The sequence below is a fragment of the Choristoneura fumiferana genome, chromosome 18 (assembly GCF_025370935.1).
Source record: "Choristoneura fumiferana chromosome 18, NRCan_CFum_1, whole genome shotgun sequence".
In the NCBI taxonomy this organism is placed as follows: Eukaryota; Metazoa; Arthropoda; class Insecta; order Lepidoptera; family Tortricidae; genus Choristoneura; species Choristoneura fumiferana.
Window position 1 is genome coordinate 4657415 of NC_133489.1, and position 13597 is coordinate 4671011.

The 13597-nt window shown below is 37.5% G+C and overlaps 3 protein-coding genes across 3 annotated transcripts in view; 1 reads left to right on the forward strand and 2 right to left on the reverse strand.

Moving 5' to 3' along the window:
- The window catches only part of LOC141437549 (acyl-coenzyme A oxidase 1-like), a 67723-nt gene that overhangs the window by 33168 nt on the left and 20958 nt on the right, over nt 1-13597 (forward strand). The gene's annotated exons all lie outside the window — the stretch shown is intronic.
- Nucleotides 43-1609, reverse strand: LOC141437551 (dolichyl-diphosphooligosaccharide--protein glycosyltransferase subunit 1). Its single transcript, XM_074100981.1, has one exon. It carries the CDS (start codon nt 1569-1571, stop codon nt 162-164), a length of 1410 nt encoding a protein of 469 aa, XP_073957082.1. The 5' UTR covers nt 1572-1609; the 3' UTR covers nt 43-161.
- Nucleotides 6753-10858, reverse strand: LOC141437556 (protein disulfide-isomerase A6 homolog). The gene is made up of 3 exons (XM_074100987.1): nt 10681-10858; nt 9150-9308; nt 6753-8386 (listed from the first exon to the last, which is right to left on the reverse strand). The coding sequence occupies exons 1-3, from the start codon at nt 10815-10817 to the stop codon at nt 8230-8232; spliced, it is 453 nt and encodes a 150-aa protein (XP_073957088.1). The 5' UTR covers nt 10818-10858; the 3' UTR covers nt 6753-8229.

The following is a 13597-nucleotide window of genomic DNA, read 5'->3' on the forward strand; positions in this document are numbered from 1 at the left end:
TTGTACCCTAGTATATTTGTGGATAAAATAAAACAAATAATTAAAAAAACCACTTTTATTCTTCACACAATCACGCAAATGCAAGTGAACTAGATGTGTTTTATAAAACTGTTACAAGAACATATTTATGTATGGTGAGGTATGATGTGAACATAAATAGTTTAATCTTTATGTGCGTGTTCAGACTTATGAATAGAGAAATCTAATCTTACATAAATAATTACGCATAAGAATAGCATGTAAAGGAAACCAACAACCAATAGTGGTTCCTGCAACATAAGGAGACGAGGGAATGTGTACCGAAGCTGGAAATCTTGGATGTGGTTCTCAACAACATTCTTCTTTGTGAACGAAATAACAGGACGTCCTTTAGTGTCCAGATAAGTGTAGTGGAGACTGTCCGGCAGTCTCGTTACTGGGTATGGCAGAATTAACTTAATATTAGTGGTGCCTTCTGGCAGGATAATTTTTGTGACTACCTCGTCAACTTGCATGTCATCGAAAATGTGGTCAATAACTCGCATTTTCAGTAAATACTCATTATCTTGATGGAACAAGTATTCATAGCTGGGTACATTGTATCCAAGAGTGTAATGGCTCCTCCAGCCACCAAAGAGAGGGTATCTCGGCCTCAGATCAAGCTCTACAGAGTCCTTTTTGATTTTCATGTTGGATGTGGAGATGTTACCATTTGTGTCACGGTAGTAAACATCGGATGCTGAAGCAGGTAAGAGGGTTTTGTAGTTACGGACACTTGCAGGGCCGCTGTGCTGGTCCTGTTGGTAGTCATAACGGGAGAAAGGTCCTTTCAATTGGGCACCAGTGTGGTCAATTTCAACTACTTCTTCCACAGCAATGTTGCCCCAGTGCGACACCTCGATAAGCCGCTCAATACGCGACACCGTGAGGAACGGAGAGTTGTTCTTGTAATGAATGCTTAGTTCCTTCTCAGTGAATGGAGCAGTGTTGGTGAAGGGTCCATATACGATGGTGCCGTCCTGCTGAAGGAACGGCTTTACCTTTGTGAACGACTCTACGCTCTTCGTGTTCAACACAACGTTAGTCTTTTGTGACGCGACTGTATACGGCGAGAAGAAGTGCAAGTTACCGTTGTATTTGACTAACTGGTCTTCAGCCTGTGTGATAGCCGTCGGGTACGGCAGTATAGCCTTAGTGAACACGGACTCGCAACTTATCACGGCTGTAGAGCCGGCGTTCACGCCTTCCTTGAGATCGACACGCCAAAACTTGACATTATCATAACCTTTAACAGACGTCTCAGTAATTCTTAGATCTTTGTTGTTGCTGTCCTTAGCGCCGATAAAGGCTACATTATTCTTGGCCGCACCTTCTACCGCGAGCAAGAATTGTTTCACCGGCGATTTTCCATTATTCTCTACAGTTATCTTAGATGAAATTTTCACGAGTTGCGATGAGATATCAATTGTTCGGTCAACATTTTTAATTTTTATCTCGTTGGAGATTGTGTCCACCGCGGCGCTTTCACATTTGATCAAAACGTAGATCAGAAATATAAAGCAAAACTGTACTTTAGCCATCGCCGGTAACATTTTCTATCAGATAGAATGTTTGACAATGACAACTCAGCGGAAGTACACGCCACCACTTCGGAGGAAATACGTTTTCTTTCATTCTTTTATATTGCCATATGTAAAAAGCAATCGATTGAAATCTTCGAAATGTACCATCGATTAATCGTAGAAAAACCGGAATTAAAACGCGACAGCACTAGTGTTAGTTAACCTTTGACAGTTGATTTCATTCACTCTTGGAGGCGTTTAGTTCAATCATTTTCTTTTCAATAGTTTCATTCAATACTTACTTCTTTTTTTAGTAGTTGACTCGGAATTTGCGTTTGGGATGGACGTATGACATTTTGTTTGCGATTAACCGTCCAAGTTTCTAAAGTAAAATCACTTCAACGATCGTGTTCTTGGAAGTTGTGAATGAATATTCCTAGATCACATAGGCGTTATCAAACAACTATTGTTAGAATTTATTCGTGTGCATTTCTTCTTCTACCTGGGCACGGCAGGAAGTTCGTACCCGAGAGTTATAATCATGATGAGCTTGTTACTTCGCCTCACCCTCTTTCTAGTGGGTAAGTTAGAAGTCTATTATCTAATTATGTACGCTGTTACAAAACATTTTCTTTCATTTACTAATGGCACTTAAATTACTGTTCCAGTGTTGAATCAACTTTTATCGCCATGTGAAGCTTACGGGAGTTCCGGCGGTAAAGGATCTAGTGTTAAATATGGGGGTAAGCCCTATTACAACCCCATGCGACCGCAGGCCTTTATGGGTACATCTGCCGGCATTCCCGGCCACACTGCAACGCGTCGTGGTCTAGGCATATCTGCCTGGGGTATAGTCATAGTAATACTAGCTTTAATATTAGGTGGAATGGGTTTCTACTATTTCTCCATGTGCTACCCTATTTTATGCAAAAAGGAGAGAAATTATGACATGATTCAACTACAGTCTGTAGCTGTATAGAATCCCAAAATGAGTTTTTGATTGAATATCAGTGCATATCCTCGTAAGCAATAGGCATTGGCCTCAATGATAAGTGACATCTGTTAAGGGTATTTATGACGTTTTCACTGCACAAAACATTTTATTCAACCTTGATTTTTGTTATCTCATTATAATGGTTTACTTGCCTAGTTAAAGTCATTATCATAAAAGTAACAAAACTATGAGTAATGTTTTTACTTGCTTGCGAGTTATGCTGAGATTGTGAGATAAGTGACTTTAGATTTAATCTTACTGCCATTTATATGAAGGCAACAACATAGGTGAAGTCATCGTCTTAAATAAGTGATCATTTCTGTACCTTGTCGCTTTCAGTCGTTACACAATTTCGTATGGCTGCAAACATGATGTTAAAGTGACAAGGTACAAAAGTGATCACTTATTTATGATGTTGACGGTACATGGAAGATTTTTCTTTTTATCTATGACACAAAAAGTTTTGTGCTAAGCCGAAGTCTTTTTTTTTTTAAATGTAGTATTTTAACGAGGCTTTAGTACACCAAATGTGACTATGTCAGCCCCATGGGGGAGCCTCAGTTATATACACCACACTACAAATTTTACGCTCTCCCTTGCACTGAAGCCACGTCTCTGGATGCAAGGGCCTGTCTAATTAACCTGTAAATCAGCATCGCTTCTTTTGAAAGTGGTTGACTTAGAAATACATTTACACCTCCATTGAACAAGCCCATACCATCCAAATACCTGTCTCTGATGTCCTTATTCTGATCACATTCCAAAAGAAAATGAATAAGGTCTTCAGTCTTATTACAACCTATGCACAAAGGTGATTGTACAACTCTCATCAAATTTAAAAAACAGTTTAGTGGAATGTGACCAGACCTGCACACGAAAAGCCCACATGAGCTGATCCTTGGGGAGGCTGGAATTATCAAACCAGGGTACTTTGAAGATTATACTCTCTATGGTGCCGTACCAAATGCCCTTAGTCATGGATTCAATATTGAACATTTCCTGCCATTTTGCAAAACACTTCTCCCTGGCTAATTGCATTAGCTCAGCACCATAAGGTTTATCCAAGAGACACATACCATCCGTTACGAAATGTCTTACAAGTATTTACATTGCTTATGCCATTTATTTCTCGAAATATTTGTGTAATTATATGATTGTGAGGGTGCAGGAAAATGTATGTATTTTTTCTAGAATGATTCATTCAAGAAATTCAAACGAGTGTTTGTGGACCAATAATATTAAGGACAAACATGGAATGACTAATTTTAATAACAAGGAATCTGAAGGTATTCCCAAGTCACAATAAACTAAAGAACTTTACTGTGTTCATTCTTAATTTAATATTTTTGTAAAGTGGTTAGTTAAATTAATGAATTTAACTGCTAACTGGTGCCATACAATATTTCACTACTATCTAAACTAGACTAGGATTGTAACTATATCTCTTTAACTTATCACTATGTAAGATTTATTAAAACGAAAAGAAAAAATCCGGGTGCGCCGGACGGGATTCGAAATTTCGAACCCGCATCTCCTGGCTGTGCGCGCGGTACGGGCCAAGTGTGGTTACCAACTCACAACTGAATCACAGGGTTCCCGCCTAACCCACCTGAAATTTTGTTCGCTTCCATAGGCAGTGGCTTTTTGTTTTTAAAAATCTTAAATTTTACTGGAACTAACGTGCTGCTGATAAACACATTCCTCTATGCAGCAGCAAGTTGTAGTACCTAAACATTTAGGTAAAGATTTAATTAAAAGTTAGTTTAATTCATCAAATAATGATAATTAGGTTTATTTTTTCTTTTTCTGGGGTATTATGGCTAATTGACCATTTAAAATTTTCAAACTCGAATAAATGAATGAATGATAAAAGTAGCTCTAAAATTATTCTGCTTACTTGAAGCACTTATCTCGATGCCGTCATTGCGCCTCGCCCTAATTCTGTTCAGTATTATCTTGAATAATTAGCGTAATTATATACTAATTACCGACGTGTAAACATACTATAAAGACTGTACTTTTGACAACTTTTGTTGTCCATTTTATAGGTTAAGATCATAAAGTTATCGTAAGTTGAAGTGCTCAAATAAATTATTCTTTATATCTACTGACGTTTTTATCTCTGAATCAGTTGCAGGTATTCTTACGTACCTATTTTGCGATTGGGTTAAGCCACGAATAAGCGCTTATTACGTAACGAGTAAATTACGTTTTTTTATCTACATCGAAAAAATAAAGAGAAAATTCGGACAATCATTACATGTTAAAAAGAAAGTAAGAGAAGAAAAGTTTTAGTGCCAACAGAACCATACCTACTTGAGCAATATGCCACGACAAGTTTCAGCGCTGATTTTCAATAGGTTAATTGATCCTTTAACTTGTAACTAAACTTGAATCTACTTATTATGCCGTGACGGCACGAACGTCAGAGGGCGGCATCAATATGAAGAAATTCCGCAGAAGGAAGTTCCGCGTAACGTAACACTAGCACGGTGTGACGTCACTGGCCCCAACTCCAGAACTTTGACGCGTTATTTTACATCTTTGATTTTTTTTTGTTTGATTGATAACAAACAAAATACATGTCTGTGCTGTGTATCTAATATTTTCTGACAATTTAACTGACGGACTCACGGAACAGGAAAAACTAATTAAAGTTGTTTACTTGTATAATCATCTCGAAAAAATTAACGCCTGGAGTCAAAAGGTCAACAAAAAAATAATTAAGTAGTATTCTTTGCAAAAAACTTACTTCTATTTTAGGAAACCAATTAAGGCCGTCTGAGACGAACAGTAAGTAGCCTTGCATGGTCGGTGATCGCGGCCCCGAGATATTATGTTAATATAATTACTTATTGTTTTAGTAAGCGTAAATTCTATTGAATTCTTCTTGCAGCATAAAGATTACTGCGTATTATTACTAAAGAGTCTTGTTAGGTTGTATTGTTTTATTAGATGTGGAAGATTCTGCATGATAACGTATTTATCATGCATGTATGGTAGAGGAAATTCCATCTCGTAGCCAGATTGGGTAGCTAACTACTAAATAGGAATTATGCTTTTCCATCTTGTACTAAATGGGAACGATTTTGCCATCTCGTAGCCAAAATTGGTAGCTAACTACGCTAACTATAAAACCGGAATTGTAATTTCAAATTGGGAATATTTTTCTTAATTCGAAGCTAGCTACAAATTAGGCTTCGAGATGGGACTAAAGGATTCTCGTTTCATAACCAGCTTCATTAAAGGAGATGAACGTGGTAATTATACCTAGTTGAAAATACGCTTTAGGCACCTAATGATATCTGCGTAACTAACCACTTTTGGTCAAAATACACTCTAAAACCATTCTAACAAGCCCAAACGCCTCTAGGTAATGTTGTTCTGTCTTGAAGTTCCAGTGTCCCAACTTCGGATTTCATCATCAGATCAGCGCGATTCATACCATATTATTGTACTGTCACCAGAACTACGCAAACTGCCAACTTTCGTGTCAAAAAAAACAATAAGAAGTAGGTGAAAATCAAGTTCAAAGTGAAGCTAATACAAGCATGTTGAAAATTTTGAAGTTTATTTTTGTTAGTATGGACCTCCGTAAAGTGACGCCTGATACAACGAATTATCTAAACAACTCCACTGCCTTGGCTGTGTTATTATTGTTGCGGTGCAGCAAATAAATGGCAATTTTGCAATCAGGTTAATAGAATCAGCTAAATTAGACGGATGTGTTTTGGCACAATAACTGGACGAGTGCTACATCACTTCGTATAATAGATACTTCCAAACTCCTATTGTTATTTAATACCTAGTTAAATATAGGTAATCTGTTCGCTGACAGTTGAAAAAAAAACAGTGGTTCCTAATTCATTCCGAATCCGGCGCGCTAATACCGATCAGAACAATTCTTGACTGTATAAAACAGAACGAAATTGCAATATGGCCGCCGCATCCACTCACTCGCGTGGCTGCACGTTTAACAAGAACGGCATGTCGAGGGCTAATTCGAAATTCTATAAAGTGATATCTTCATACAAAAATCCAGGCCAGCCCCCCCCCCCTTAAATATAAACCTAGATAAGCCAATGGGACTTTTCTCCCGCAACGGATATCTGTTAACGCGCGATGCGATTCGCCCATTGCCACTGGCACACTATAGAAACTATTACGTCTGTGCTTACACTGAGGACTACCGCAAATAGAGAAATAAAACAAAAAAGCAAATTGTATATTATTATTATAAATTTATTAGGAAAAGAATTTCACATTCTCATAAAGTTATCTAAACCCGACTGTTATATCATAATATCAATTACAATACAATTTCGTTACAGTAATTGGAAGATTAGCGGCAGAATACCACTTTTCCTAAAGATATGATACAGACATGACGCAATTACAAACAAATAAATAAAAATACGTAGAAATTATGACACAAAATTAATCTGGAATCCGATAACAGAGTTACACTATATATTATCTAGATCGTTTATAAATAAAAATATTGTTTATCACTCTGACCATTCATACACAATCTTCTACGAATAAATGCATAGTTGTGATGTAGATATGTCACTGATAATAGCAAAATTCTGACCAATCTTTAAGCTGTATTTGATGAATCAAGGTTTTTAAGAAAAAGGCTGAAGAGTTAACTTCACTTTTTTGTTAGTGGCAACTGGAAGCTTCTAGTTAGCACTACTAGCCAATGAACCCTAACAACATAGTGTATGATGTTTGACCAGTTTTTTTTTTATTAAAATAGACTAAAGAAATTAGATTTACAAAAAGCTATAGTTAACGCATTTTAAAATTACTCTCTCAGTCTGTATTAATTAAGCTTTCTCATTAGAAAGTTAAGTAATTACCTATTTTCTTGCCAAAAAAAGTAATAAATTGAGCAGCATGTCATTTCGAAAGTAGTTAAATGTCGAACGCCTAAACACTCCACTATGCTACACATTTACACAAACACAGCTGACGTAAGAATAGGACGCAGTCCGTACAAACTGGGGTGGTTTCTCTGACATTTTTAAATTGGCAAAACTAACGGCCCTTCAATACAAATACATTTATGATTACCATTATGGTTAGGTTGAGAAACGACAGAGAAAGATCTGAAAGTAGAGCCAACTGCCAGTAACTGTACCACACATCCCATACCAAATTATATTTAATCCCAGAGACAAATGACAGCAAGAACTGTCAAACAAAATAATGGCATGTGTCAGGTAAGAATGCGTTGACACATAGGCAGTGTTGGCAGCGTTAAAAATGAGTTATACTAAAATGTGTTATTGAATGTACACAAGTGAGCATTTATTACAACGCTGATTACAACAGACTCAACTGACGAAAAACCTGCCTTCTTTCGATTTAATAGGGTATTTGACACCAATTAATTTGCATACATTTTATAAACTGTCATAACGTAATCTACCATAGGTTTTGTAAGGCAAAGAACTATGTATGTCATAACTTATTTGCCATTTATTTAGTTCAAAGCAACTAAAAATAAAAATATGTGCAAATTTAAATGTTTTATGCTGTCTTTTTTTTTAGCAAACAACCGCTAATGGTGCCAACTACCCTATTGGAACTTGAAATTTTTCCGACACCAATCATAGCACATCCTATTATGATTTAGAAAACTGAAAAAATCTCCGGGACAAAAGTATAGCTTACAAGTTGTCTCGCTTATAACTCGTCCTTCTCCAAGTCGACGTCGGACAGATCGATGTCCTCTTCGGGCGGCAGCTCACCGTCCTTGCCGTCCCAGGGCTCCGTGGTCTCAATCTTGGGCATCTCGGCGCCGCGCACGGGAGCAGTCTGGCCGCGGCCGAAGGATAAGTCTCTGCAATGTGGAGGCTCGAGTTAAACACTAGCATCCATAAAAAAATTGCACTTTCTGTATCCGTATTTACTCATCAAATGAGAATATTGAAGTTTCTTAACCCAGATACTTCCTCACAGTTTCATAGACAAGAGCAATACTTAATGTTAGTGTTAGTTATCCTACTCATACTACTTTGTTTATGTTTCTTACTTTTTTACGCTAGAACGGCTCGACGGATTTGGATGAAATTTGGTACGCAGATAGCTGAACGTCTTAAATGTCACACAGGCTTACTTTTTATCCGGATATTCCCACGGGATCGCGATAAAATCCTAAAATTACAACTGCTAGGATTAGAGACCACAAATTTGTCGTGGGTATATTATATAAAGTAAAGTTTGTTTCCATTAACTATTCTTTAATAATTTGTAGATATATATATATATAGCACAATATGTAAATTAGAGTAAGTAGTATTCTTATTCACAGCTATTGCGGAATGCAGCACTGATACAAACCATACTGGGGTAGGGATGCCTTGAATAATAAATTGTCTGTATTTTTATGTTAATAAATAAAAATAAATTCATGATGTTTTTTTGTATCGCTTACTATTTGTGTACAATAAAGAGTCATTGTATTGTATTGTTTTATGGAAATTTGCCATAGGAATTTCTATCATGAATTCATTAATAAGATTTTACCTAGTATAGTCTAGTAGTTAAATGTATTTTTGCTATGGGATCAAGCGGGTTTATCTAGTTGAGTCCAAGCGGGTTACCTGAGGAACTCGTTGATGCCTGTCTCGGAGAAGGAGCCCCTTAGCGTGGAGAACTTGAGCTTCTTGGCGTTGACGACCGCCATGGCGGGGTAGCCGAAGCCGCCCAGCTCCAGCGCCTCCTCCAAGCTCGGCTGGGAGCCCGCCTCCGACCACACCCAACTGGAATGTTAATAAGTTTCTGTTTAATCACGTATGTATGTTATGTATGTATGTAAACTCTTTATTGTACGCTCAAGGACTTCTGCTTCTTCTCTTTTAAGATATGGCTTTTCTGTCCTAATTAATAGGACAATTTCGCCAGTGTCAAGGTAAACTCTCTTTGAGAGGGACATTGTACGGTGATTGTAGGTTTTGCAACTTGATAGTAAAATTCCAGAAACCACGTGGAGACAACTTGCGCATTAAAAAATGACAGACACGAGCAATATAGAATTTTGAGCCGCCATGGAACCAATTCACAGTAAACGTCATAGTGACATCGCATTAAATTAAGAAGGAAAATCGGAGTGACTTTTCCTTAGAAAAGGTTCCATGGTGGCTCACGAAATAAAGTCCTTGACCGTACAAAAGAAAAGAAACAATACAATTGACAAACTTTGAGATAATCATCATCATCTCAGCCTATACACATACGTCCCACTACAGGGCACAGGCCTCTCAGGTTGAGATGATATCATAGGACATATGGTAGAACACTTTGATAAAAGATAGTTTCATTTTTACTACGCTAGCTGGCGCGGGTGCACGGAACGGGGACGCCTGCGGGTGTTAATTTTTTATTTTATATTGTTACCTCATAAATCTCATAATTCCACACACAAGTAATTAACCGACTTGGAAATAGTAGATTATTGTCGTGGCATGGAAGTAGGCAATTGCTGGCTGAGTATGAGTATGACTAATACGGTATTAGTAATACCAGGCGCGACTCTCTCCGCGATTTTATTTTCCGCTACAATTAGATGTCTGGGGCCCCCTAGAGTGTGCTATTCCACTACACGTGCCGCGTGCGAGTGAATACGAGTTATGCGATGGACAGAGAGGCACGATTCTTATGCCTAGACGTCACTTTTTTACGGCAGTGACGTTTCTGTACTTTACTTATTCTGTGCTAATACGGAGCCAGCAAATTGCTATTGCAGTCGAGACCGATATAATAAAGCTTTTCTCAAAATATATTATGACATTTATTTTTATTCCAATAATCCGCTTTCCCGCTGTTTCAGACACAACAATAAAAGTCCGGGGTTCCAACAAAATAACTGATACCGGCCATTTGAGTATACAACCTGTGTTAACTTATTACCTTGTGACCGCATGGCAGTTTTAACTTTTTAAAAAGTTTGAGACTCGACAATAATGGAATTTGTACGCCACATTATTGTCGAGTTTACCGATCCTGCAATGATTTTAACTATAAATTTTTCGCTGACCATAAACTTTCACTTCGCCTTCTGATACGTAAAGAATAATGTCAACTTTTACGGTCATTTTTGAGAAACCGTTGTTTTCCCATGCAAGCGTGACTCACCCCCACATCTTGCTCTTGTACTTGTCCCCGAGGCGCGTCAGCGTGGTGATGTAGTCGTTGCGGCACGCCGCGTTGCAGTCCAGGATGTGAGGCAGCACCGACACCACGCAGAGGGGTTTGTCGCTGCACGCCTTCATCGACTCCGGGTCCACGATCTGAAGTCAACACAAATTAATAAATATAACGGGGCATTGACACCAATGAGGGCTATCGCGTATGAATTCGCCGCTAGAGGCGCTAGTGTAGCGTGAGGTCTCCGAAATGTCAAATCTCATAGTTTTTGGGTGAGCTACGCGGGTTTATTTATAATTAGAATAATTTTGTGAATATTTTGCAATATCTGAAATTAATTATGGCAAATATGCGTTCCGGGGCAATGAATGTCTGTGTTTTGAGACAGTTTTTATTCGGAAACCTTTTTCCTCCTTTTTTCGAACAAAACGGGACTATGCAACACTGTGGCATGCTCGATATATTTATGGTACGGTTTTAAGGTGTATTAAATATGATTTTAATCTAAACTTTGTCTTTACGCCCTTAATAACAGACTTCGAAAGCCATACTTAAAAACCTCACGCAACAGTGCGCCATCTAGTGAGACAAAAAACGATAGCCCTCATTGACCTAGTCCAAACTAGCAAAGCTTGTAGTCACCAGCACCAATATCTGATAAGACTATTTCTAGGACGGAATGACGTGTCAGATATTTTTGCACGCTCCGCTGCAGATATTAATGCTGGTTACTACTAGGCAACGGAAAAAAATATAACGTCGATGGTACTGCACTGCCGCGTAACCAACAATGGCATTTTTTTCAGGAGAGTGTTAAAATAAAATATCTTTGTGTTTATATACAGATGGATCAATCAGTATTCATTACCTATACAATATCAAATTTCACCTCGTGCGGCCCAATGTGCAATAGAATGTACACAATAAGTTCAAGGGAATTAGGAATCTATGACAATGTAACAAAGTAAAAATTCTTTTGTTTTTCTATTGTTTTACACCATGGCAGTTTGACGGCAATTTGACTTTATTCTCGAAACAATTAGGTTCTAATTGCTTTGTCAATTTTTTTAAAATATTTATACAAAAATTTTATGTATGGTGGGCTTCAGGAGGTTATTCTAATTATTCTAATTTCGGATGCGTACAATTACCAACTCTCTTCTTTCGGACTTAAAAACCGTGCATGACAACTGGCTGGAGAGATTTTTGTATTGTTAGCCACTCACATGCTTTGAATTTTGAGTTGAACTCTATTCATATAAAAAAATAAGAGCATTGACAGGCAACTAGAGTAGACATAAGCATGTGAGTGGTTAGTCTCTGTAAAAAAACGAACTTCATATCATAAAGGAGCGGCCACACCGCTGCTTAAAAATGGTGACGGTGCGGAATCGCAGTGACGCATCTCTCTACACCGCTGCTTAAAATGCGGAATCGCAGTGACGTGCCGTAAACGTCAGGACTTTACCGAACAAAACTGCGATTCCGCACCGTTTTTTAAGCAGCAGTGTGGCCGCTCCTTAATGCGAATAACGTTGTTACAAAATCCCCTATTTACTTATGCCCACTAACTTTACTTTCGTTATGCACATACAATACTAACAAATTACGTACACATGAAATTGATATTTTTACAGCATTTCATTTCACAACTTCAACAACGCTGGAATGTTTTATTGCAACCACGTTTCAGTAGCATTTGACTTTAAAATTATAGTTATTCAACACGGAAAATTCAATTTCTTATTTAACTTTGATTTTACTGTCATATCCTATTGTCTCTTTTACTCCTGATAACCATTTTTTTTACATAACAGTACGCAAGGCTCGCTTATGTGTGAGTAGTTTGCGTTTGTTGTGATTTGCATTATGGTTATCATAATATTGACAATGGGTATGACAATAGGTAAAATGAGCATCCATTGTGAGTATTGTAAATGAATTGTAAGTCAGACTTGAGTCTGTTGCGATCACTACAGTGAGTTACTTAATTTTGTTTAGCGAATTTGATAAGTAGATTATAAATTTGCACTAGTGATTTTTTTATTGTATTTCAAACCTTTTACAGTACAGGCCTGTTTCACTGCTCTCTGTTAAGTTCCTGTTTATTATGTGACAGATATTTATATTATGTAATGCTGCCTCTGTTTAATCAAACGACATAAAGAGAGACGGCGTTAGACATGTATAAAGAAGTATAAATATTGGTAAGTGTTTAATTTTTAGTTAAGTGTCCGTATATTAATATTAAATGATATTTTTTCGTTTAAAACTTTAAATGCATTGTAATTTTTATTCACATTTACCAAAACTTGTGACAGAGACTGTACAGTGAATGAAATGTAAAAGTAGATTCAAATGCCTTCAAAAAATCATAGTTTTTAAAAATGTTGCATTCTATTAAATGCTCAAAAATGTTGCATTCTATAGCAATGTCAGTGTGTCAATGAAGTCAATTTCAATAAAGTGAAAACGGTGTGTAATACTAGCTTTTATCCGCGATTCCGTCTGTAATCTGTGCTACACGGTGATACATAATTGTCTTTTATTCCGGGACGACAAATACAGGTCACACTTCAACCACCCTTAATTTTTCGACGTGTCATACATAATTAGGGTCTCCTCACATCTATCGACGCGGAATAGGCAAAAGCCAATAGAAAAAAGCTTTATGTCTACGCAATAGAAGCGAAAAAACGACGCGGTCGGCAGGCGTCGCCCGAGCCGAACATCCCTTTTTAGCTCTTATTGTGCGAACGTAATAGTATTTTTATGCAACTGTATCGTAATATGGGTCTTAAAACACGAGTGTGGGTTTATGAACTAGGCGTAGCAAGTTTCATAATAGGGTCACATGAGTGTTTTAAGGCCTAATTACGTACAGTTGCATAGAATATTTTATCTA